This window comes from Mustela erminea, chromosome 7 (genome assembly GCF_009829155.1).
Source record: "Mustela erminea isolate mMusErm1 chromosome 7, mMusErm1.Pri, whole genome shotgun sequence".
NCBI lineage: Eukaryota > Metazoa > Chordata > Mammalia > Carnivora > Mustelidae > Mustela > Mustela erminea.
Window position 1 is genome coordinate 133,495,397 of NC_045620.1, and position 25,827 is coordinate 133,521,223.

The 25,827-nt window shown below is 54.3% G+C and overlaps 1 protein-coding gene across 1 annotated transcript in view; it reads right to left on the minus strand.

Moving 5' to 3' along the window:
- Positions 1–605: 605 nt before the first annotated feature.
- The window catches only part of GREB1 (growth regulating estrogen receptor binding 1), a 133,431-nt gene continuing 108,209 nt past the window's right edge, over positions 606–25,827 (minus strand). Inside the window, 15 exon segments of the mRNA XM_032353287.1 lie at positions 606–2,295; positions 3,454–3,592; positions 4,065–4,265; positions 5,219–5,354; positions 6,262–6,480; positions 8,509–8,683; positions 9,049–9,253; positions 10,976–11,137; positions 14,226–14,368; positions 15,303–15,461; positions 17,766–17,778; positions 17,780–17,869; positions 20,567–21,192; positions 23,921–24,010; positions 25,320–25,519. Coding sequence (XP_032209178.1) covers positions 2,132–2,295; positions 3,454–3,592; positions 4,065–4,265; positions 5,219–5,354; positions 6,262–6,480; positions 8,509–8,683; positions 9,049–9,253; positions 10,976–11,137; positions 14,226–14,368; positions 15,303–15,461; positions 17,766–17,778; positions 17,780–17,869; positions 20,567–21,192; positions 23,921–24,010; positions 25,320–25,519 — 2,722 coding nt within the window. The 3' untranslated portion in view covers positions 606–2,131.

The following is a 25,827-nucleotide window of genomic DNA, read 5'->3' on the forward strand; positions in this document are numbered from 1 at the left end:
TGCTGGAACCCTGTGCCCTCCTCCTCGAGGCTCCACAGTCTGCTCCACACTCTGCTCTAGCAATGGCCACCTGCTTAGCCCAGGCTGGTGGCATCTCTAAGTGTTGCAGAAGAGCTGGAAGGAACTGGATAGCCCAGTTGCTCCACACTATCATCGCCCTGACAATTGCTCCAGGCCCCCTTTCCAGCTTCCTTAGCCACGATGAAGCACACAGCACAGTGACCCAACTGCCTGCATGCATTTCTCTGCATGGTCTGAGCCATGCTTTGCTTCATTCCTGTTCTGTACACCTAAATTTGTCTGCTTTCTTCTTTCAGGGATTCCTCCACATGTTAATATATGTTTGTTTTTATGGATTTATCATTTCCTTTCCAAAACTGTCTTTTCTGAGATTTTAAGCAGGGAGCCTCTGGAGATCACTGACCATACTATTCCCTCTCAAAATAATGCAATTAATACTCATCAAAGAAACCATAAGTGCACTCTATGTTTTATTTATAAGGCTGGAACAAAGAGGAACGTTTGGGACTTTTTTCAAGTTTAAATTAACTAATAAAATGGGAAGAATAGCACAGAAGCTGCTATTTACAAAAAACAAATATAACTAAAGAAGGTAAGTTTTTATTACAAGACAGGAATAATGGCATATACAAAGTGATCATTTTATAAACATTGAACAAATCTTTTATACTCATGGGCTCTTTTTTCTTGGCGGGGAAAAAGGATTAACTCTTTGGCATCATCTTTTAAAATAACTTCTTCTTGGACTGTTATCCGTCAGAGTGCTTGTAAGAGTCTGACATGGATGTGTTGGAATGCATTCTGATGGCTCTTTTCTGAGTATCTTTAAATTCTTCCTTGAGTTAGAGACACTCCGAAAGCACCGTGGTGCCAGGGCAAGACAGACTCTGGTCCGGGATGCAGAAGTCTACTTGCCCATCCCTCTGCTCCCCTCCTGAACTGTGATCTCGGAGAGGTGTAGACTCTCTGTAGCTGAACCTTCTCGTCTTCCAAGTGGAGGATAATTGTCCCCATGTGGGCTGCTGGAAGGACTAAGCAGGACCTGAACTAGAAAAGCACATGGTCCAACGCCTGGCCTGTGGGTGGTGCTCTCACAGGCTAGCTTGATACACATCCCATCAGACAGATGGACCGGGAGCATCATGGAACATTCCTGCTGTCTTCTCTGCTCTGTCCCCTTCCACTCTGATCGGGGCCAAGCACTCATAAGGGAAAACAAGCTATTTAAGGAACCAAAAACTCAGCTTCAATAAATTAGTCAAAAGTTTAGTTCTTACCAACTCTTTTCTATGTCACTTTGGTTGTGTTTGTTGTTTCAAAGCAAGCGATTTGGTCCTCTTTCCTTTGTAAGGCAAAGTCTGTCTCTTCAGGTCAACCTCAGCAACCCTAATTTTCTTTCTAAAATGCTTTTTTGTTGTAAAGAAAGCGTCTTTTCACTTTTGCCCTTTCTAAGAGGTAGGGTACTGACCTTCTACTATATTATTTTAATAGAATCTTATGTGCTCTGACGTCAAACCACTTGCTTTACTTTATCAGCGTCGATGCCTTTGGGCTAGCTTCTAGAAGAGCAAACTTGTAGGCAATGACATAATTTTTGGGAAATGATGTTAGTTTCTTCCTGTGTCCTGCCATTGTACTTAAAATGTCCTTCTGGAATATTGCTTTGTAGTAGGTGATAAGGAAAACCACATAGCCCAAATCCTGCCCTTCGCCCAGGATACTGGCACCTCTATGAGAAAATCCAAGAGCGATCCTTTAGCACTAAGAGAAAAGTCAAGTCTGTCCGTGGAAGCACATGGGTGACATGACAGCAGGCGACAATTCGTTCTTCATGAAACAGGTTTCAACAGAGCCCAGGGCCACATGGCCTGGCCCGGAACCCGCGAGGCAGGGGTGTGCCCTCCTGCCTGCCGCCAACTCCTCCTAGTTGCTCTCGCTAAGACTCCGTGTGCCTCCGGGCCTGGAGTCCCCCACGTACAGCACAAGGGGGCGGCACACCAATCTTGGGGCCGCTCCTGGTCCAGCCCCCAGGGATCTCGGATTTCCTTTAGCCTCGAGCGCATGAGGTTCTGAAGGCTCCGGCCTTGCAGAAAACCCGCCTCTGTCACCCTCAAATGTGCCGCCCTGTCAGGAAGAAGAGCGGCCGGTCTTCCTGGGCGTTGGCCGTCTGGAACTCATCCCGCAGCCGGAACTGCCATTCGTCTTCCAGCTCGAGGCGGACCACCGTCTGCCGCAGCGAGTTCCGGTCCTGACAGATGACGCACAGGGTGGCACCTGCATGCACGGGCGAGGGCAGAGGCATTGAGGAAAACAGGTGAGTTTCTCCAAAGGCGAGCGACTGCCTGCATTTACTTGCAGTAAGGCAACGGGATGCTACTTGGGAGGGAAGGACCAGACGTCCAGGGGGCCTCCTGCGACTTTCGGAATGCTGCATTACCTTAGCAGCATGCACAGTGCAACAGTTCGTCGGTAGATCTGGCAGGTGAGACAACAGGGAGGCCAGAAGAAAGGTCCAGAAAGAAGTGGGGGAACAAAGGGAGGAGAACCGGAAGCAGACACCCGGTGGGTCTAGTTGCAAACCAAGTGTTCCCAGCTCCAGCTCTGTGTGAACTGCCCCGTGCTAGGCCACCTCCCGGCGGGGCCCTACCTTCTCATCCCGCGCAAGCTGCCTGCACCCGGGCCCGGCGCAGCGGCCCCTCCCCGCCCAGCCTGGGGAATTCTCCGTCCTCTCCACTCCTCGCCTCGTCAGCCCATCACCCGGGGTTGCTGTTGCTCTGCCTCCCTCCTACCCACGTGTCCTGTCCTCCTGTCACACAAAATGTTTCCCAAAGGCAGACGGTGTTAGAAACCTCTTACTATTGCCAAGCCTTATAGAGTGCTGGTGCTCAGGAAACACCTGCTCCAGAAGGTCAAAGTGAAGACACCCAATGTTACATGAAGATCGGTGAGGGATCCCAGCTGACTGGAAGCCCGTTTTTTTATGCCCTACAGGCTGAATGTCTGTCACTCTCAGCCACTCTAGCACAACAACAGCTACAGAAGGAGGAAGGTCAGAGTGAAGGGCAAAGAGCAGGCAGTCCCCCCGAGACGAGGAGGAAGAGCTCAGGCACCAGGAGGAGGGAACGGAGGGACCCAGGTGCTGATGTTAAGAACTTGGGCTGAAAAGGAACACGAAGTCGAAATTATCCCTTTGCCTAAGAGAAAGGGGATGTGTCTTGACTCTCCAGACAGGTACTAGGGAATGAGAGCCGCCCTGGGATTGCATCAGCTTCCTTGGACTTCCCTGGATAACTGGGGCAGTCCTGTTTCCTCTCTGAACCTCAGTGTACCCCCTGGCAAATAAGGACAAGGGCCAGAAGTCACCTCCTCGGATGCACTGGGTAACGAAAGGCATTCAAATCGAGATCCAGAGTAAAATGTATGAGCAGGTACCTTTCAGAAAATGAAACTTTTTCAAGAAGCTGGCTCCCACGAAAGAATCACAGAGGTATAGCAGGAGCCCACTAAACGCGAAGTCAGAGCAGCTGATGTTCCGAGAGTGGGGCCTGGAGCTCACATAGCACACAGAAATCTGAAAAAGAAGAAATCCAAGAGAAACCATCATTTTCCCCGAAATCCTCAACCACATGATGCTAGGCTAGGGCTTTCCATCTAGCAAATACTAACAACTTGATCAAGCTCAAGGCTGGGGCCGGGTGGGGCAGGGTGTTGCGGGGCGGGGGTGGGGGGGGGTGCGGATAAGGACGATATTTAGTGTCATTTCCAAATCTAAATCCTAAAAATCAATTCCAGGAAGTCTCTCCCGATTCATCTACTCATTAATTCATCTGAGAGTCAGAAGCGATTTGGCCTCCGAGTCGGCTTCCATCCCTAATTTACGGCATCGGGCCAGAGCGTTCAAGCTCTCTCAGCTGCACAGAGAGGCAAACACCTGAGGCAAAGGGGCAGAGTAGCCGCTAAAAGTGCTAGTCCGGGACGGCAGCGCATCTGTTTTAGGAATTCTGCTGGCTCGAGGGCTTAGCGGGGCCCCCTCTGAAAGTCACCTGAGATCCCAGGTTAAGGTAGCAGTCGACCGAGAGCACGGGGTGGCTGTGGTTCTTCAGGGAGAGCGGGAAGAAGCGGTGACTGTGGTGCTGTAGAAACTTCTCCAGCAGGAGCTGCGCGGGGGCCGCGAGGAACGTGTGTTTGCTGTCCGGGGCGCAGATGTACTGGGCGGGCACGATGGCCACGGGGTTGTCGGACACCTGCGTGGGGAGGCGAGCTGTCAGCCACTCGCAGCCATTACCCCCAGCCAGGCTTCTGCGGGGAGTGGCCCCGGCCCAAAAGACTCTGTCACGTGGTAGGGCTGGCAGTGAAGAACCCAACCTTCAACCATAAAATTCTCTGTTCAGAAAAACCGGGGTTTTTCCCAAGTGAGATGTGTGAAATTAATGAATGAGATCGGGAAGAGGTGTGACATTGAGCATTCCATCAGAAAACTGGCCGTCTGGTCTAGAAAAATCAAGAGAACCCGTGGGCCTTAGGGACTCTCCCCCACAAATCCAAGAATGTGAATCTCCGGGAAGGGTCAGCCTCTCCTGCCCGCAGATCCTGTCCACCTCGCACCCACCCCCACGGCCCTTCCCGCTGACCCCTAACCTTCCTCTCCCACCGCCTCTTACTCCAGAGCCAACGCGATTCCCAAGCCGTAGCCAGAGATACTGTCGACCTAAATAAAGCTTATAGGTTCCTCCAGAGGACACCCAACAGCAGCTTCTCATTACTCGGAGGGAGAGTCTGGAATGTTCCCATGGCTGTTAAGGTTCCGCTGCTCCCTCCAGCCCATCTCTGGCTCTTTCCCTGCCTGGTACACGTCTTCCATACTCACCTCCTCCCTCCCACCTGCTCGGCTCCTCTACCCAGATCCTTCCCCAAACCTGGATATGAAGACGTTTCTCACCCCCCCAGGTCTCCGCTTTAATGTCACTTTCTCAGGGACACTCACGCAGACTCCCACTCCCGCCCTTCGCACGGTTAGGTCTCTGTGACACGCATCACTCTAGTGGTGCTTGTCGCAAGGACACTTTGCTACCGAAGGCCCATCTGCCCGGGGTTGCAAGGCTGTACACTCCCGGGCCGCCCCGCAGACCCGGCTCCGCCCGGCTCCCAGTCTGCAGCCCACACAGCCCCCGGCAGCGGACTTGGCGGGCACACTCACCTTGGACGTGATGTGGAAGGACCTGTGCCCGCCCACCGCGATCTGCTTCTTCATCACGCTAAAGCGGTTGAATCGGCAGAGCAGGAGGCCTGCGCTGTGCACGCGCAGGTTGAAGTCCACATCATCGCACATGAACCTGCACGGAAGCAGAGGACAGAACACAGAACTGGAGGCGGCCCCGCCCCACCCCCGGCACGCCCCCCACCAGCCACGTAGAGGGGGCACCCCTGCTTTGGAGGCAGGGTAGGCTCCTTCCCACCTTACAGAGGCACGTGAATAAGGCAAAACAAACAAGGAGGGCAGGCCCAGCTGTAGGGTGTCTACACCAGGCAGGCAGAGTGCACCCAAGGTGAACACAACAGGAACACCCCCACCGGCGAACCCATCTACAGGTGCTGCATGAGGGACACCACAAACACCTTTTTATCTACTGATTAGAGTGAAAACTGCCCAGAATAAAAACAGGAGCCGCTTTCTACAGCGGGAAAAACAAGGTTCAGAGATGGAAGCCTGCGCCTCAAATGCAAAGACATTAAGTGGCAGAACCCAGATTCCCAGCCGGGCAGCCTGGTTTCCAGATCGAGGCTCCTAGGAGGGCCATCTTGGCCGTGTGCCCACTGCCCGGCCTCCACAGAGGCCCGGTAACCACTGGCCAGTGGGTTATTCTTGAGTTGTGAGCACTTCTGTGGCTAGACCAGGAGAGAGTATCACATGGAAGTTACTTTTTAGCTTTAAAGCAATGTGTTGCAAGAAGACCAAAAGCCAGAGAAACAATGCGGCGCATACATCAATCACTAAGTAATGCGGCGCATACATCAATCACTAAGTAATGCAGCGCATACATCAATCACTAAGTAAAGCATCACACGGACGGGGGAAGCCAGCGGCATAATCTCATGCGAATCTCCCCTCCACGAAATCATATGATGTAAATTCTTTTTTAAAACCTGAGGACTGAAAGCAGGGTCGGAGCAATGCTACGGGCAGAGGAGGGCCCTGGGCCCGTGGGCGGTGCTGACTGCCCCTCCGCCGGCAGGACTCACCGATTCTGGTTGTACTGCACGTTCTGGGTCAGGTCCACGTTCAGGACGATGAAGTCGTGCACGTGGCAGCGGGAGAAGGGCTCGCGCACCTCGCCGCGCCCAGTCTTGCTGGACCACTTCCGCATGCCAATCAGGGCGTAGTGGGTGATGTTGGGGGACGCCTCGATGTGCTGCATCACATGCTTCAAAGACACGTTTCGTTCTGACCAGGAAAATTCCCTGCTCGAAAGAGGAAGATTGACATCCCTGGGCGGAGGCGCAAACAGCAGCAAGGCGCTCCGCACCGGGGGCCGCCTTCCAACGGGAGCTCACGTGCCGGCGGGTAGGGTGGCCGTGGGTGGAAACCGCCACGACCCTCCCCGAGTGCCAGGCACCACGCTGGGCATGTCACTGTACGGTCACTCATCCTCACGGCAATCTCATGCCACGGACACGTCACCCCCGTTTTACCAAGGAGGGAAAAAAGGCTCCGAGTAACTTGCCCGATGTGACTCAACAGGGCTTGGATTCAAACAGTGCTGTGTGTCTCCAAAGCCCTTCTTCCCGTCCGGTGCTAAAACACTTGGCATTTCTGGTCTGCAGAGCTGAAGTTAAAGTGGCAGGGAAAGCACGAAGCTTTCGGCCGTGAATCCCAGTGAGGGGATGGGAAGGAGGAAGATGGCGTATAAGCCTCAGCCCCCAGCCCGGCTGCCGGCACCTGCTGTCCGTGAAGACGACAGGGACACCTGATGACCAAGGAGGGGGCTGAAAGCAGGGACTCCGGAGCGAGCAGCTGAGCGCAGGCCCGCAGCTCAACTCTGCTGGACCCCAGCTTGCTCCCCACTCCACGGGGCTTCAGTAAACCCCCAGGACCCTGGCCAGACCCAACAACCCAGGGCGTTAACTGCTGCTTCAGAATGGACTTCAGGAAGGTAGAGTAAGAGCCGGCTCTCTCCCAGTCTCAGCTCCTGGCCACGCTCTAGCCTTTGGAAGAGCGTCTGGGCGAATACGGCAAGCAAAGCGGAATCACTGCTCCCATAAGCCACGGGCAGCTCTATCGCTCAGAAAATGTTTTTCTGGAAAAACAGTGATCAACGATCATTATTTCTCCAGGATATCACTCCCATAAAAGAAGTAAATGAACATCATGTCTCTTCAAAAAAACAAAGAAAGGGCACCTGCGTGGCTCAGTTGGTTAAGGGTCTGTCTGCCTTCAGTTCAGGTCCCGATCTCAGGGTCCTGGGATCGAGCCTCACATCTGGCTCCCTGCTCAGCGGGAAGCCTGCTTCTCCCTCTCCCTGCCCACCCCCAGCTCATGCATGCATGTGCTCTCTCTCTCTCAAATAAATAAAATCTTTTTAAAATTTTTAAATTAAAAACAAGCCAAAAATAACCAGTCAACCCTAAACCGAAACACTCCTGAGGCAAATCACAAAAGGAACTATTTTCCCAGTGACGCTGGGCGTCTGTATCCAGCGAGCCTCTACCACCTGGTGCTGCTCTAACAGCCACCTGCAGGCCACTCAGAGTCTAAGTGACCCTCACGACGGACCTCCAGCACAGGTCTTAGTGCCCCTTCAAAAGAAGAAGAAACGAGGACCCAAAAAGATTTCCGTTGTTACCCTAATGTGGCACAGCAAATGAAAATACACCTGGGCGTTAGGAGTTAGGCTGGGGGCGGGGGGCCGGCGCTGGAAGACCACAGGAGGGAAATTCTGGGGCACTCGTGAGGCTCCATTTCTTCACACAGGAGTTGGTTAAGCAGAAGTTCAGTGTGTGAAGACTTCTGGATATGTTTCATGCTGCCTTTTTTTGTGGATGCTTCATTTTTTTCCCAAGATTTATTTGTTAATTTGAGAGAGAGAGTGTGTGTACAAGCCTGAACGGGAGGAAGGAGCGAGGGAGAGGGAGAGAAGCCTCCCGGCTGAAAAGGAAGCCCGTCGCAGGGCTCGATCTCACGACCCTGAGATCATGACCTGAGCTGAAATCAAAGAGCTGGAGGCTTAACCGACAGAGCCCCCCAGATGCCCCCATAGACATTCTGTACTAAACTATACATATTGTGATTTTCTGTATGGATTAGACATCAGTACAATTTTAACAAATTTAAAACTCAAAATAAAGCTGGGCTTGGAACAGGGGGCTGTCCTGTGCAGGGCCCTGTCCACCACACGCCAAGCCTTCTAAGATGAGGTGTCCCCTGTGGTCCTCAGACGGTGGCTGAGAATCCCAGGCTGAAAGGGGACAGGGTCGGGGCAGGTGGCTCACCTGCTTCTCTCCCCACCGCAGTCGATGTCCACCACGTTCCACATCACGCAGGAGTCGTCGGAGATCACGATGAAAGGCCAGATGTCCTGCGGCTTGATCCCCAGCTCCTCCTGCCGGTTCCGCTCGAGCTCCAGGTTGTGGTAGGACAGCTCCTTGATCAGGAAATGGGCGGCACCTGAAAGGGCCCAAACCACTCCCACTCTCGGGTCTCTGCTCCGTGGACACCCGCCTGGGGGCAAAGCCCCTGTCAGAATTAGAGCAGCTCATCGAGGCCCACCCCGAGACCAGCCAGCTCCCGATGGTCGGGTCCTCACCTCCATCACCAACCCGCACACACACGGGTCAGCTTATCCTTGCTAATCACGGAGAATGTGAACTAAATCAATAACCAAACATCAAAGAAGAATATTCCAGCAGATGAACACAGCTTTAAAAATCAAAAAGCTTGATGAAGAATGTTAAGCGCGTTCATCTCTAGAATATTCTTCCAAGTCCCCAGTCTCAGAAATTTTAGCGAGTAGGGCAAGGTAAACAACCTACCGACTCCGGCGCTGTTGAAGATACTCGGGAGTACCAGCATGATGTGGTTGGGCCAGTATTTCTTGTAAATGGCCATTTCATACTCCTTGACAACCAGCACGTGCAAATGGCTGGCACCATCCATGGCGTGGAACAGGTTGAAGAGTCCGTGTTCGTGACGGCCAGTGGTTGGCGTGAATGTCGGACTTTTTATATATTCGTGACTCTGGAAAACGTAAGAATCACGAGGGGAAGTGTTTGTAAAGATGGTCACAGTCACTCCCCTCCCTCTGAAAGGTCACCCTGCAGCACCTTCCATCAGAAGATGGAGCCCACCCCACACTCACGCAATCCAGCTTAGCCCTGGGACCTTGTTTTTACCCACAAAACAGTGAAAATGATGGTTATGCCAGTTCCGAGGCTGGCCTCCAGAGGACGGACACATGCTCCCTCTCTCAGAACCCTCTCAGGGATGAGCCAGGGCTGGTGGCTGGAGGAGGACACACCACAGGGAGCAGAGCGGGGACAGGCCTCACACGGCGACCTCCCTTAATGCGCCAGCCCCCAGCCCACCCGGTGGCTAAGCGCAGACATGAGTGAGTGCATCCAAGCCAGCGTCCCCACACACCAGGACCAAGCCCCAGCTGCTGGCCCAGAAAATCAGAAGCGAAGTCAGTGCTTGTTTGGAAATGGTCTTCTTACACAACCCCAACTAGCATCTCCCAATGACCCAAACGCATGACTCTGCCCAATTAGCATCAGCTCTGTGCCGAGTCCATGCTATTCTGGATGTCTGCAAGTCCTTCAATGCCTTATCCATACAGCCTAGCTCCTGATCCACTCGGGGTGTGAATCTTTTACATAAATAGCTATGTTATCTTCCACTTTGGCTGAGCTAGGTCTTGTACTTCTTCTGAGGTTCTCAGAGGACCTGCTGTACGGCTGTGCTGTAGCTGGCGCCCAGAAGTTCTGGTGGGCGCTGGCTGGAGAAGTGAGCGGGGTAACAGAGAAATCCTCCTCCGGGGCAACAGCCTACCCCAGCCCACGGGGTACGAGACACCCCATAATAAAGGTCCCACTGGTTCTTCACTAATGTTTTTGATGCTCGGTGAAAGCCTGTGGGGCCTGAAAGGCTGTTCAACCCTATCATCCCGGCCCCGTCACCCGGAGAAGGAAAAGCAGCGTTCCACAGCAGGCTGACGCCGGCTGGGGCTGGCGGGGGGCAGCGAGCTGACCCTGCGGGGTCAGGCTCATCCGACAGAGCAGGTGTCCCTGGAAGCAGCGCCCCTAAGGAGGCCAGTCACAGAGACAGTGAATCAGGAAGAACAGCCTCTTGAAAAGAGAGAAAATGCATGTTTTATGGGTGACGTGATGCCCCATCTGGGATTCGCTTCCAAATACCAGAGGAAGGCAGAGGAGAAGAACAGACAGATCGAGGCTGTCTGTGAGACACCAGTCACTGTGTCCAGGTAACAGGCCCCGGGGGCAGGGGGCCAGTCACTGCATGATTCTACTGCCTCGGACAGTTTTAACTGTTCTGTTTAATAGCAGTAGAGGCAAGATGGGGAGAAGACAAACATCTAGGGAGCACCTGTCATCGTCCAGGCTCCGCGCAGGTGTCTTCCCTCAGTCGCCCCAAATCACGCTCACGGGAAGCTCCTGCAGGACTTACTACGGCCCAGGTTCGCGGGTGAGGGAACAGGGGCTCGGCAATATTCAGAGCCAGGTTCCAATGACACAACTCGAGAGCGGCAGAGCGAGGTTCAAAGTGCAGTCGGAGTGACCCAAAGCCCCAGCGCCCCCAGCCTCCTCCAAGTTCAGCCACCGTGCCCATCCCCCCCTGCCCTGACTCATGAAGCGGCCATGGTCTCCAGGTCGCCAGCGCAATGGTCACTGGCAGCCACGAGGATGCCCGTCCCCCCGCTCCGCCCCGCCCGGGAGCCAGTACCTTGTCGGTGACGAGCGGCAGCCTCATGCTCTCCAGCTGGCCCCCAGGCTGGCTGAAGACGAAGTGGTGCTCCTTGGACTTGGGGATGATGAAGTGCAGCCGGACCTCCGCCCCCAGCGCGGAGTAGGAGAAGGCGAAGGCGTGCAGCGTGGACTCATAGAGCTGAGGTGTGGCGGGAAAGGACAGGGCCTGTCAGCAGAGCCCGCCGCCACCGCTCGGAAGAACCCAGGCCCGTCGCGGGCATGACAACGCAAAGCTCGGTGCCACCTGCCCCGCAGCTCGAGAAACCCGCCCACAGACCGGCTCCGGTACGAAGTGTGGACCCCCAGGTCTTGCTCCTGGTCCGACACACGCGAGCGCATCCCCACTCGGCCGGATGCCTCCCCATCTTTAATTCGGATCATGCTTCACCCAGGGACACCCTTCTAGGCACCGACGCCTTCTGGACCCTGGATTTGACCCCGAGGTGCGCTAGGTTACCCCCAAAGGCTTTCACACCACACCTCACTTTTTAACTCTAATGAATGCATTTTTCCATCATAGGCATGACGCGTAACAACATAGTAATAAACCGTGTCACTAAGTGCTTATGCTTACACACTTCTATCACACTCACTGTGTCTGCGCCCCCTTCCATCCCTTTGGTGCCGTCAGGGGCAATCCTATGAGGTGGTACCGTCCCCGTCCCCGTGTGGACATGGGGACTGACACTCAGAGGTCCTGGGCTTGCTCCCGTCCCCAGGCCTAGCCTCACGCTCCCTCACCCCTTGTCTGCCTGCACCGCCCCCTGCTGTGACTCCTGCCCAGGCCACAGTGCTACATGGCTCTACCCAAGCCTCATTCCCTGACCCCTCTCCGCCTCCAGGGGACAGCCCCTCCCCAGACTGGCAGCTGGCATGTGCCCCACACTCCTGAGAATCCCCAGGGCCCAGAGACGGCGGGCCAGGCAGGACACAGCGGCCGTACACGCCTACCGTGGCTCCACTAGAACCGCAGAGCCCTCTGGGAGCAGAGAGGAGACAGAAATAGATTTTGACGTGGGGGATGCAGCTGAGGAAGGTTTATGAAAAAGATCAGGGAGGTTCGAGAGAGAGGGAAAGAGCGGGGGGAACTGAGGCTGGAGAGGCCAGGAGGGAGCAGTCCCTCAGCAATTCTCACGTGGCCTGGTTCTAAGTCCGCTGTGACTGCAGCCTCCAGACCCGAGCACCCTTGGACACAGGGGCACAGTCCAGCTGGAGCCCAGGGTCTCCGGACTTCAGTTCTGTTAATTCTCTGCAGACACTAACTGATGTGACCATGACTAAAACCCGTGAGTCTCCTCCGGTTCTTTAAATTTCAAAATTAAGGGAACATTTCCACTTGTATTTTCTCTGCTTTGAAAGAAAAATTTCACCTCCAAGGAGGAAATGTTAGGACAGCTTATCTGGAGCAAATAGAATTACTATTTTTAGTTCTTTAAAAAACTGCTCATCTGCATTCTCCAATTTTGTCTCCAGTAAAATTGAATAGTTTAAAAAAAAAATCAGTCTTGATGCAACTTCAGGGATAGCTGAAGGCTGGGCAGACTTGGGAGAATTAAAGCCACTGTCTGCTGTTTCCCTCTGCAAAAGGGACAGAGCTGGCAAGCCCATGCTCAGGCTGCTGCAGAACCTTCTGGAAGCAGTCAAGGGCATGAGCTATCCTGCACACCCCTGTGGGCCTCGCAGGTGTCCTGGCTCCCACCACCTCCAGCCGTCCCAGCTACCCCTTCCTCCCCTTTCCCTCACCGAGGTCTGAAACGAAACACTACATCTAAAATCCTGCCTGCCCCTTCTTCAGGACCAGGCTCACAGGCCCTCCGTGAACTCACCCACGGATGCTAACAGACCATGCAAAATGCAGCTCTGCCCGCATCAGGCCGCCCCTTGTAGATCTCCCTGGAGAGGTCCCCTTTCCACCCTCCGCGCAGCACCTGATGCCTTTCCTTAAAATGTTTTATTTAATTTTAACTTAGTTAACATATAGAATGTAGTATTCGTCTTGGGGGTAGAATTTAGTCATTTACCCATTGCGCACAACACCCAGTGCTCACTACGTCACGTGACCTCCTTAATGCCCGTCCCCCAGCTACCCCAGCCCCCCCCCCACCCTCCGTTTGTTCCCTAGAGTTAAGAGTCTCTTATGGTTTGCCTCCCTCTCCGTTTTTATCTTATTTTTCTTTCCCTTCTCCTGCTGTGCTCCTCTGTTGTTTTCTTAAATTCCACAGATGAGTGAGATCATATGGTATTTGTCCTGACGGAACCTGATGCCTTCTGTGGCGGGCTCTCTGCCCACCCCCTTCCCAGGGTCCTCTCCTGGGACCACCCTCCCCTTGCACTTTAACGTCCAGTGATGCCTGACTAAAATCACTTCTAATTCCCCCAAGACCTCATGTCTCCCCTCCCCTGCAGACGCGGTTCCCTTTCCTCCTGTCTGCCTAGGCCCCTTGGCAAATCCTTACCGATTCGTCAAAACCCTCTCCTCTGTCCCCCACCCAAGACGGTACCTTCATTTACAAAATGGAGATAATGTTGTTGCCTTGCAAGATTTTAGGGAGAATGAAGTAAGAAACCAGACAGGAGCGTTTCCTCTCCAGCGCGTGTTGAGTGGATAACAGGGGTCGCTTAAACACGGACACATCCAGGTGACCAGCCAGGGCCCCGCCTCGGCAGGCTTACCCATTTACCCCAGTGTCTAAAGTAAGCGTCACTCTCTATTACGTAAAAAGGTTAGAGGAAGTACCGACACATCAGAAGTGCCCAGCACGTTGCCTGGCACGCAGTAGGTGCTCGGTAAGTGCAAACGGCTCTCCTTCTCTGCATAATTTCTCTGCTTCCCTTACTGCCTTTCCCGCCAGCTTTTCACTGTTCTCTGTTCACTGTTCTCTCCATGGGCATCTCTCCCATCCCTAGACTGTGTGTTTTGACTATGGGGACAGAGTTTATTCATCTCTGTGGCTGGTCCATCAGCACTCAGTCTGCTGCCCTGAACTCACTTTGGAAGTTGCCAGAACGTAAAGAAAATGCGGACATGCACAGTCACTAGCAAATGTGTAACCCCGGGAGAGGTGCTTCTGTGGCGTCAGCAGTCACTGCGCAGATCACTGCAGGGAACTGGAGATACACGTGGACCAAGAGGCAGAGGCTTCCAGAACCCTCCACATCCCGCTCTGGAATGACAACTGAAACTCGACGGTGTGCGCCCAAGGGAGCCAGGCGGGAGCGCAGCCCACCTGGCAGCGGGGGTGGAAGCCCAGGTACTGGTGGCACTGCTCGCAGTGATGGTACGTGTTGTACGCCGCGTACTTGGACAGCCTCATCCGCGCCGTCTGCCGCCGCGCGTGCAGCTCCTCGGGCTTCCGGGACACGCCCCCGTCTGCAGGAAACACCGGTCACGGTCACCGAGCGGCCGCGGGCACAGCCGTTGCGCCCTCCGCTGCCCGCTCAGAATGCAGCGGACCGAGACTCCGTGCTGGGATCTGGGGGGACCGCGTCTGTCTGGGCCCGGGATGACTCGGCGGGAGGAGTCAACAGACCGTGGTCGCCGCGGGTCTTACTAATGGACCTACGGCTGTAAACACAGATTCAAGGATTCGCTCCCCGGCAACGCAAACGGACTGCCAGCTTCATATGCAGATGCCATACTGCTGATGAACGGCTTCTGGTTTGCCGAACGACTTGGCGAGATGGAGATTTTACCCCCAAACCTGAGCTAGAGACTGGTCTATGGGAAGGACTGGTCGGTGAAAATGCTTCAGAGAGACAGAAGAGAGAATTCCTGGTGTGACACGGAGGCGGGTGAGTCTCCTCCTTCCCTTTCCACTCATCCAACTCTCCCGGTCTGTGCTAAAAACCACACTGGCCCACTAATATCCAATGTCTGCTGATGCTGACCCTAAAACCCTACGGGGTCCTAATACCGTGACAGTCGGTGGTCCCTGAAGGAGGAGGGGGAACAAGACACAGAGGCTAGAGAGGGAGGTATGTGCATTTCATTAGGACAACCCCCATTCATACATTAGCATCTGTGTCTTGTGTCCCCTGTGAACCAGAACCTCGAGGATGTCCTGACCATGACACACCCCCAGGAGCGCACCCATCGCTGTCCGCACGTGCGGAGCCGTCAGCCCACCTTCACGGTTAGAGCCCTTCCTTGTCCACTGAGGCAGTGACCTCGCTTCTCTCCCAGACGCTGCTGGTTAATTCCCACCCCCAGACAACTGAGCTCATCGCCAACACAGTTCAGCTCATTCAGAGGCTCTCCCTACGTACTCCAGAAGAACGTGGCGCGGGAGCTTTGTAAGGCTGACCTTCGCTTTTTATGCTCCGGAGGTGGGAACAAATCAGACTGGCGTCTTCATACTTCGGGTCATGAATAATGTAGTCAAAAGGCAACTTCTTGAACAGCTCCAGGTCTGGCCAGGGGTCACTGAGCTGGAGGTAATGCCAATCTGATTCCTCTCGGAGATCTGTAAGATTGGTAGAAACACAGACGAGTGACTAACTAGGAAGTGAGAATGACTGATTTTTGAATGTGTGTAAGGATGATGCTTGCGGTAGAGCTGTCCTTGAGTCTCTGGGTTCCTGGGGGACGCTATTGTATCCCAGAGGCTCCTGGAACGCATCACATTTTCAGGATTGCTGTAAGGAAGTAAGAAGTGCCTTTGGGTCTACCTTTTATCCGTGGTCTGTGCCATGTTTCCTGCATTTCTGGCTCCCATGCTGACTTCAGCCTCTCCCAATATACCTACTGCTCCTTTTGCACTTCCCCCCAGCACCATTCCCCACCCCCATATGTAGCACACTGGTTCCCACCGCCAGTGGAACCTAACATAGTTCCTGTTCTTGTCTTCTGTCTAAATGCTACAGAACTAATATGGCCAACTCCTACCACTGTAGCTCTAGAAAGCCTCAGCATTCAAGGCCACTGTGTTTCTCCTTTCTGATGCCAACACCATTCATGGCCCAAATTCTATCTTACATTTTACATCATAACTGGGGTAATCTGTGATGCTCACTCAATGCTTCTTGGCTAAAAAAGAAAAAAAATCTAGATGGTCCAACACAAATTATGTAATATATTGATTTTTATATCCATGCTATGTACACAGGGGCAGAGTGCATGTCCACAAGAGAAGAAACAAAGAAGACGAGAGGCATGTTTCCTGCATGTGGAACAGACGCTCACTGCTTTATACGTAACTTAATCTTCACAAACCCCTTAAACAGCAATTATCCATGCTTCCCCAAAGAGAAAAACCAAGGCAATAAGAGAGTTTCTGAAGAAATGGGCTTTGAAGTTTAACAAATTGGGTTCAAATCCTGTCCTTATCATGGGGACAGCCAAGAAAGTGAGGACACAGACACTCAACAGGTCTGCTGATTTTCATCTGAAACTCAGTTCCAAACTGTGAGGGGGGATGTGTGAAAGCTCAGCGCTTGGATGAAAAGCTTCCCTCCTCTTTCCTTCAAAGGAAAGACTAAGGGATGGATGAGCTTCCTTGGTTCCAAATTTTCTCCAAGTCAAAACTCAAACACAGTCAGGAGCATCTAAAGAAGTGTGTTTGGGAATGGTGGGATTTTATTCTCTTTTAAGGCTGAATGATATTCCATTACTTGTATATACCACACTTTTCTTTATCCACCCATCTGCTGATAGACATTTACCCATCGACAGACAACATACGGTGGCTCTTGTGTTTTGCCTGTGGTGAATAACACTGCAGGGAACATGGCTACTAGGAACATGTCCATTAGCTTCGTTGTAGTGGTGATTTCACAATGCATATGTGTATCGAATCATCATTTGTACACTTCAAATGTATACAATAAAAATAAATAAAAAGAAGTGTGACTCAGGGCGCCTGGGTGGCTCAGTTGGTTAAGCGACTGCCTTCGGCTCAGGTCATGATCCCAGGGTCCCGGGACTGAGTCCCGCATCGGGCTCCCTGCTCCGTGGGGAGTCTGCGTCTCCCTCCTTCTCTCCTCTCATGCTCTCTCTCATTCTCTCTCTCGCAAATAAATAAATAAAATCGTAAAAAGAAAAAAAAAAAGGAGAAGAAGTGCTCTTTTGACATCAGGGCAACATACTGGTCCCCTTTCTTTGCAGACAGGACGCCTCACGCAAATTTTAATTCCCAAGGCATCAGATCCATTTACCAGACCAAGTGGATGAGCCATTGGGAGGAACGAGTGAGGAGGTGAGGTAGGGAGCAGAAGACGGCCCCGTCTTACCTTCCTCTGGGCAAATTCTGTTCCCTGAGTAAGGAGAAATTATACACTTCCATTCTGTCCTAAGATACAGACCTTTGCGTTCAGCTGCCTGAGTAGACCCTCCCCGAAGGACAGCCCTGCCTTCTAGGGTCAGCCGCCTAATCCGGTTCAGCTCCGGCTCTGCCGTCTCCCAGCTGGGCGCCTGAGCGAGTTACTTACCAGCAAATAAGTAGTTATTCTCATTGGGATGTGCCGGAAGTTAAATGTAGCAAGTTTATGGAAAGGATTCCAGCACAGGGCTGGACACGAGGAAGATACGCAGCAAACAGCGGTTATTTTTTAGTGTGGTGATTTTATCTCCACAAAGGCGTCCCAGGCGCCACTCTGATATTGAGCAAAATGACGGCAAACAAGGGAGAGAGAAAAGCAGCCCTCAAGGCCCCTGGGATGAGTGGGATCGTGGATCTGAGAATTCCATCTAGAGGGTAAAGGACACACGGTCACCCGAGAAATGGACTGAAGAGGATTCCAAGCCCAAGGGTCACCCACGCAAAACTCACGGATGTTGATCTCTTTCTTCATCATAAACATCCACTTCCGTCAGCCGAATGAGCATTCTGGACAAAATGCTGAGGAACTGCAGGTAGGCACCTGTCTTCCCAATCTGTGAAGACATTAAAACTGGAGCTGGTGCTCAGTACGCCCCGTCCACGGGCAGGCACTGGCTGGAGCACCGGACACGCTTTGTGTCACCTGTCCCCGTCAAAGACCCTACCTCGTTAAAGCGGGAGCCGGGGGTGTGCAAAGCCATCTGAGGGGACATGGGTCCTAAAGAAGGACAGCAGGCCACAGAGAGACTCCCGTAGCAGCAGACCTGCCCGCTTATAAATCATGGCAGCACGCTTCTGCTTCTAACTGGCCACACTTTCTAAGCTGTTTGAAATAGGACTTGAATCGGATATTGAAGAAAGGTTGCTTTGAAAGATAAACTGCCAATACAAAGCGTAATAATGTCTCAAAAAGATCTTCGGTTGGGGAGCCAGTGAAGCGTCCAACTCTTGATTTCGGTTCAGGTCATGATCTCAGGGTCGTGAGATCGAGCCGTGAGATTGGGCTCCGCGCTGGGTGTGGAGTCTACTTGAGATTTGCTCTCTCCCTCTCCTGCTGCCCCTACCCCATGCACTTGTACACGCTCTCAAAAAAAAAAAAAAAAAACAAAAACTTGCATAATTAGATTGCTATTTGTGTTAATTGATAGGTCTCTAATAAAAGAATAAACTCTGTTGTGTTAAGACTTTAAAGTCTGGCATCTCATTTTTCTTCTCCTAAGGCCAGGAAAAGGAAATGAGTTTTCCCCTCCTGGTCTTCCTTCTTCTATCACAGAGCCCCTCACTCCATCTGCCCCACAGCAGGCTAGGACACTAGGAGACATCGTTCACTTTGGTCGCAGGTGGTTAAACAGGCGCCTGTGGGCTAACCTCCTACCCTGTTGCTCTGGGAATGCCCTTTCAATGTTCTCAGCTCAGTGCCTGGCTTACAGTCCATAGTCAACAAATGTAGATGAACAGAAATAACTAACTTTAGGAAAAAATATGAAATACCACCAGGCGAACCTCCAGAGAAAAGTATTTGCCATACAAGTAACAGACAAAGGATTAACATCTGTAACCTGTAAAGAGTTCCTGCAAAGCAACAGGAAAAGGTCAAATGCCTACAGGAAAAATAAACAAGAGAAACACATTGGAAAAATCACTGTGAAAGTCATAGCAGTGATCCATAAATATATAAAAATATATTCAACCTTAACAAGACTATAATATACTATTTTTCACCTATCAAATGGGTGAAATTTTTTAAGATACCATCCAATAACATGACAGCAGGAAGAAACCAGGATCCCCTTTTTTCAAATTTACAGATAGTTAATATACGCTCACCCATTAAAAAATTCAAGAAATACAGAGTGACGATGAATTAGAAAGTTTACAAATTCCACTCCCTCCTCAGTGGCAATTCTGCCGGGGGTTTTTGGTATTTTCACACACAGAGATGTATACATACACACCGATGCTTACTTTCCTAATTGATATTACACCGTGTATATATTACCCTATAACTTGATTTTTTTCAATTTTGATTTCAACTTTTTCCATTTAAATCTTAGAGAAATTTTCGTGTCAGCATCAAGAGATCGATCTCCAACTTTCAATGGCCGAACTTCAAGATACAGTTGTACCTGAAGTTCTTCAACCAACCTTGACCAACGGAACTTTGGCTGTTCCCAGTTTGTTTTCCTATTGTAAATAATTTTAAAATGAGCAATCTTTTTTCCTTTTTTTTTTTTTTTAAGATTTTATTTATCTATTTGACAGGCAGAGATCACAAGTAGGCAGAGAGGCGGGCAGAGGGAGAAGCAGGCTCCCCGCTGAGCAGAGAGCCCGATGCGGGGCTCGATCCCAGGACCCTGAGATCATGACCTGAGCTGAAGGCAGAGGCTTAATTGAGCCACCCAGGCGCCCCTAAAATGAGCATTCTTATACACATTTTTGCGGGTTTGTATCTCTTGGACCAGACTATAAAGAACAGGCTGAGTCTGGAGGCACCACATCCCGGTGCGGGACAGGACGGTGCCGACAGGGGTGAAGAGAGCAGTAACTGACCCCATGTGCCCCCCACAGTCAGACGGTCCTCCAGATGCCCCGGGGTTACTCTCGTTTAATGCTCCCGTCTCCAACTCAGGTGCCGCGCTTATCCTCATTCTCAGAGAGGACCCTGGGGCTCGGAGAAGGCGGGCTGCTGCCCAGGGCGCCAGGTATTGTCTGAGCCAGAATCCGAGCCCACTCCGGAGCCCAGCTCCCACCTCTGCGCTGTCCTGACAAAGCACCTTCCAGGACCGGACACGGTCATCTTCACACACTCCCAGCACGTGGCAGAGGCTGCCATTCTACACGGCGACAGTCTTTGGTCGTGAGGAAAACACAGTGAGGTGAGAGGCTGGGACCGGGACGGGCCTCCTGCCTCCCAGTAACGTACCAAAACCTTCCGGTGCAGAACCCTGGGCAGGGGTGCGGGCGGGGTGGGGGGTTTCCAACTGGCACAGACTGGCCGTGGGAAGGAGAAGCACCCCCCCGAGAAGCTCTCCGCCCCCACATCATGCAGGCAGGAACATGAGGCCCGAGCCTGGACGTCAGCCAGCCGTGGGCGGCAGCAGGTCCCGACCTCCCACCCCCCCGCCCACTGCAGGGTCTGTCATGGGAACGGCAGGATGTGACCAAGGGGATGTTGTCAGCCCCAAACCTGCCCCGCGGGCATGAACACGAGGACCCCCACGCAGCCCAGGGCCCCGCGGGGCAGCACCCACCTGAGGGGGCCCGCTGAGCAGCAGCCTGCGCGGGTGGAAGCCGTCCACGCGGCCCTCGGCGCGGTTGCCGTAGTCCATGTGGCTGGGCCGCGGCACCGTCCACTGCCGGTAGTAGAGGGACTGCTCCGTGGACGTCATCGTCTTGCTGAGCAGGGGGCGGAAGGAGCTGGCCCACATGACCGAGTGGGAGGGCAGGAGCGAGGCAGCCTTGGGCAGGCCGCTGCTGTCGGTGGCCGTGACCATGTCATACACCAGCTTGGGCAGGAAGACGACGGGGGGCTGCCGGCAGGCCTTGGTCATGGAGCACTGGGAGGCCTGCGGGAGGAGCGTGCCGGCCGCGGGGGCCACAGACGAGGGCGAGGAGCCCGAGGACAGCTGGGAGGACGACGAGGTGACCGACACCTGGACGCTCTTCTGGCCGGCTCTCGGGCCAGGGTCCGGCTGGGAGGCCAGCCCAGGGCTGTGCCTGCTGATGACCGACGGCGGCCCCCGACTCGCTTGGGGCCTCTGTCTCTCCCCGGGGGCCCTGGCCTCCTCCGAGGGGCCGCAGGGCTGTGGCGATGTGGCCCGCTCCCCCTGCGAGGGTGCCCCGGGCAGAGCCGAGGACTCGCCACACAGCGCGGAGCCTGGGAAGGGACGTGCCTGTCAGTCACGCCCCAGGAAGGACCGTCGCCGAAGCACCCACCACTCCTGTTCCTGCGACACAAGCTACCCGTTCCTCACAACCACCGGGAACTTTCACGAACAAAATCCCCCTCTGGGTCAACAGAAACTCTCTTGTCTTCTGACAGAGCCATGGCTCGCCGAAGAGAGAGCCGGCGTCACCCCGCACCCACCCCAGCACCCGGCGCACGGCCTCAAAAGCCGCCCCGTTGCAACCCCTGACCCAATCGGCTCCACAAGCCCCTGCCTCGCGGGCTCGAGCCCCCCCACGCCCCGTGCAGTGCTCCCGGGAGCACCCCTCCCTGCCGCCCCCTCCTGCGGCTCGTCTTGCCTCCGCACCAGCACAGCCACAGCTTCGAGCTCAAACTGCCAGTGAGACGCGCAGGACTCAGCAGCTTCAACCAAATGCCAGAATTCCCCAACTTCCGAAGGATCGGGAGAGGAGGGGCAGCAGGCACAGCAGCCCCCCACAAAGGGCCCTCCTGCTGCCCCTCCCCCAGTGCACCCCGCTGAGACCTGGCTGAGCGGGGGCCCACACCGGGCAGCACTCGGCTGTCTTCATACCACCCCAGCCTCACACCCCAGGCCTCGCGTACCGGCTCGCACCAGCCCTGCAGACCGCAGGCCCCGCAGAAAGCAGGGCAGAGAGGATGCTGCACCGCAGCCTTCACTCTGTCCTTCCCCGGGGGACAGACCCAGGGAGGCGGACAGCCCTGCACCACCCTCCACAGAAAGGCCTTCCCGCCCCCCTGCCCCTGGCTCAGCCCGTACCCCACACACCACGCTGCTCAGGCAACCTCCCCTGTGGATCCGAGCTCCCCAGCAGGGGTCCCGCCACTTCCCAAAGGCCTGCGCGGCCAGCCTGCCCTTCTAGATGCTTCCAGAACCACGGGAGGAGGAAATACGGCACTGGCCGGCCCCCTCCGCTGAAGGCTCCGGCTGACACCTCGCCCTCGGGCAAGGCACCTGAAACAGTGACAGCAGAAGAGCAGATACGGGGAGGCTGTGAGGGGCCCGGACCTGTGTCCTGGCCCAGGGCAAGGGGACAGATGGGCCTGAAGGACATCAAAGAGGCACAAGATCCCAAAAGCAGACCAAGGGAACCCCGGTGCCTTCATCCGCTTCTCTAGGTCATGAGCGCCGGCCTGGCGGGACCCTGAGGACCGATGCCCACACAGATGTTTCTTTCCGTCAACCCCAGACCTCCACTGGTCTGGCCCCAGTTGAATCCAGGGGAACTGCCAGTCTATAAAGATGAGACCCAGGGACACCCAGGTCCCCACCCCAACTCATGTGGCTCTGGCCAAATCTCAATTCCCTGGGCCTCCGTCCCCTCATCTCTGAAATCTACAGTAGCCAACGCCATGAGAAATGCCTCGGCAGAGACCCCTAAGGATCTCAGGCCCTTCTGAAGAGTCCCGGCTAAGAAAGTCACCTCAGTGACCAGGGTACCTCCCCTGCCAGGTAAGTATGAAAGTCACCTCACTAACAGAAGAACTCCAGATGGAGACAGCCTGGCTCGTAGCCTGGGCATTCTACTCCTGGAGACACTGCACAGAGCAGTGTGTCCCCACAACCTTCTAAAAAGCAATCCCATCAGGACTGGGGAAGAACAGAGCCCCATTCCCGGCTATCGGAATAGCAGAGTCACCCACCCAGCCATCCGCCAGCTCCACCCGGGGCCCTGGGTGCCCTACACTGTTTGGGGCAGAGGACACCAGAGGCTTTCTGACTGACCCGAAACACCCCTGGTGTGCCTCTGACCCCACAGCTGCGCCCTGACCCCAGCCAGGCGCCCGTCCGCCGGTCAGCACAGAGCTGCAGCCCACGTGACCGCATCCTGGGCCCCGACCCCACACGCGCCACCACCGCCGAAGCCCCCTCCCTCCTGACTATCTTCTCCTCCGAGACACACAGGCCAGCTGCTCGCTGAAACCTGCAGGGGCCAAACCCGACCCCTAAATCTGCCCCCAACTGAGGCAAAACTACCTCTTCACCCACACGCCTGTCCCACTTCACGCGCGTAGAGGTGTGCGCATAGACCACAAGGAGGCCTCTGCGGCACATCACACACTGGCGAGGGACCACGGGCTCCCCGAAAGCGGGCTGTACCTCACCCGTCTTTCCACCCGGACTCAGATACAGAGTGGGTTCTCGGTAACGGTCACAACAGGAAGACAGGCGATACCGTCTCATGTGGCCAGTCCTGACTGCTCCCGGACGCCGAGCCTCCCTTAGGCAGAGACTGGGCATTTTCCCCACAGTTCCCTGCGGTCTGGGTCCAGGGCTCAGGGGACACCTGCTGCCTTCTGTTGCTTTTCCGCCAGGGAAATCTGGGTGCACTTCTCTCTGCCTTCAGACTCGACAAGAACACCTCACCCCAGCCCCCTCCTCCCTCGGGCAACTCATTCCCTAAACCAACAACTGCCTGGGAAGCAGCAAGGGGACACCGCCCAGCACAGGCCACTGAGGGGGACAGAGTCCACGATCTTCTCCCAGGAACTCGGAGTTCCTGCCCAAACTCCTCATGTCCCAGACCCGAATCCAGAAACACAATCACTCCCGAAGAAACTCTGGTTTTCAAAGATCCCCTTCTCTTCCCAGTTCTAGGGGAAAATAAAGATCTCTTCTCATTCTCTAATATCCAAAAGAAACATGCAGAAGTGCACTGTGTCCCACCTGGAGACTTACTGGACGCTTTAGAGGACAGAGACGAAGACGCGGAATCGTGGGAGCGGGACCTCTCCCTCTTCACGGGGCTCCTCTTCTCCGACGTGGAGCCTGTTTCAAGACACACGTGCTGAACGTGACTCGTGATCATCATCTCATGTGTTCGCCCAGCAGTTGAGTTTGCAGAGTGTGTTCACACCTAGCATCCACCCGTGCATCCAACCATCCATTCATGAATCCATCCATCCATCCATGGGTCCAACCATCTGTTCATGCATCCGTCCATCCATCTGCCGACCCAGCTACCATCTTGCAGGCACCCGCCTCTGACAGAGCCCCGAGGAGACAGAAGTGGGGAACGTAGGCCACTCAGGCGCTCCCGGCTGACGCAGACTCCTTCTCAGGACCCACAGGTACGGATGTAAGGAGCACAGAGACACCCCGGAGCCAGGCTCCCGCCCGGACCGGGAAAACAGGAGCAGGTGACTTCTTGGAAGGAGTGACCCGACCTGAGCCCTGAAGGGCTGGCAGGGGTTTCCAGGTAAAGCACAGAGGAGAGTGAGCTCAAAGTCACAGGAGAGCCTCTGTGTGGCCCAGAGTAACAAGAGCAGGGAACAGCCAGGGAACCCCGATGAGCTGAGTGAGACCCACAGCACAGGGGACAGTGTGAGAAGCATGAACAGAGAGACTAGAGAGGCAGGCTGTAAAATGCCAGGAATGCGCATTCATCCCATGGACAACAGGGAGACTGAGGCATCTTAATGTCAGGGTCACAATCATGTTTGTGCAAGGTCGTTACAGCCCCAGCAGAGTCTGTCCAGGGGGTCTTCTAGCCTGTCTTACAGATGAGCAATCTGAAGCCAATAAAGGAAGCAGGAGGTGTTCCAAGTCACACAGTCAGCGGGAAGACCCCGCATCACACCCCACAAATGCTTCCCATGTTTGTATAAACAGCTGTGTCTTTTCTCTTGCTGTGCTATTGACAAGTCTGAATCCAAGCCCTGCTCCGATGCACGGGCCCTATTAAAATAGAGTGTTGGATTTTCATGTCTTTGAATGAAACCGGCCTTTTATCATCAATCCCCATAATTGACCCATCCCGCTGACTCACACAGAGGAAAGCTCATCTGGGGCAGGAATGCCACCGCCAAGTCACAGAGTCCTGAGAAATCGCGATTTCCTTCCTAGTCTCTAAGAATTCTGGAGCTCGGGAGAACACAGTTGGGATTTCCATTTTCTTGTACCTCCAGAAAGAGGGGCAGGAAGCAAAATCTGAATGCAACAAGGGACCTGCCATCTCCTGCAAAGACCTCTCCAGACCGCGCTCATCAAAGCTCCTGCCCATGAGACGTGCCCCAGGGCCGCACAAGGGCAGGCTCCCCCCAAGATGTGAAGGCGAGGCAGACCCGCCACCCCTCACCCTCCGTCACGGGCTCCTCATCCTCGTTGTCCGTGCTGCTCAGCTTTTCTGCGTCGCTCTCTAAGGGCTCGTGCCGGGCCCCCTTCTCCAAGGGAAGCTCATTGTTCACAAAGTACGCAGCCAGGCCCAGCTCCTGCTCTAGCGCCGTCCTCACCAGGCATGAGGAGTTGATCAGACGCAGGTCGCAGTACCTCAGAGACCTGGAGGAAACAGAGAGTATCTTTTGAGTGTCTTGTACAGTGAGGCCCCTCTCCCAGTGCTGGTGGGAACGGGGATCAGGACCAGCCCCTGCCGCTCGTTAGGGCCTCGGACTTGTGCAAACGGAAACACAGATCACCAGATGGTGAGCCTTTGGCAACCAGGTCAGTTGAAAAGTAACTGTCTTGGGGGCACCTGCCATGGATTCAGCCCCATCCTGTCATCGAAAGAGCATCTGCAGGCCAGAAGAAAAGCAGGACTGAACCCCAGCTCTGCTACTTTCTAGGGCCAGAATGTTTCTCAAGCAGGG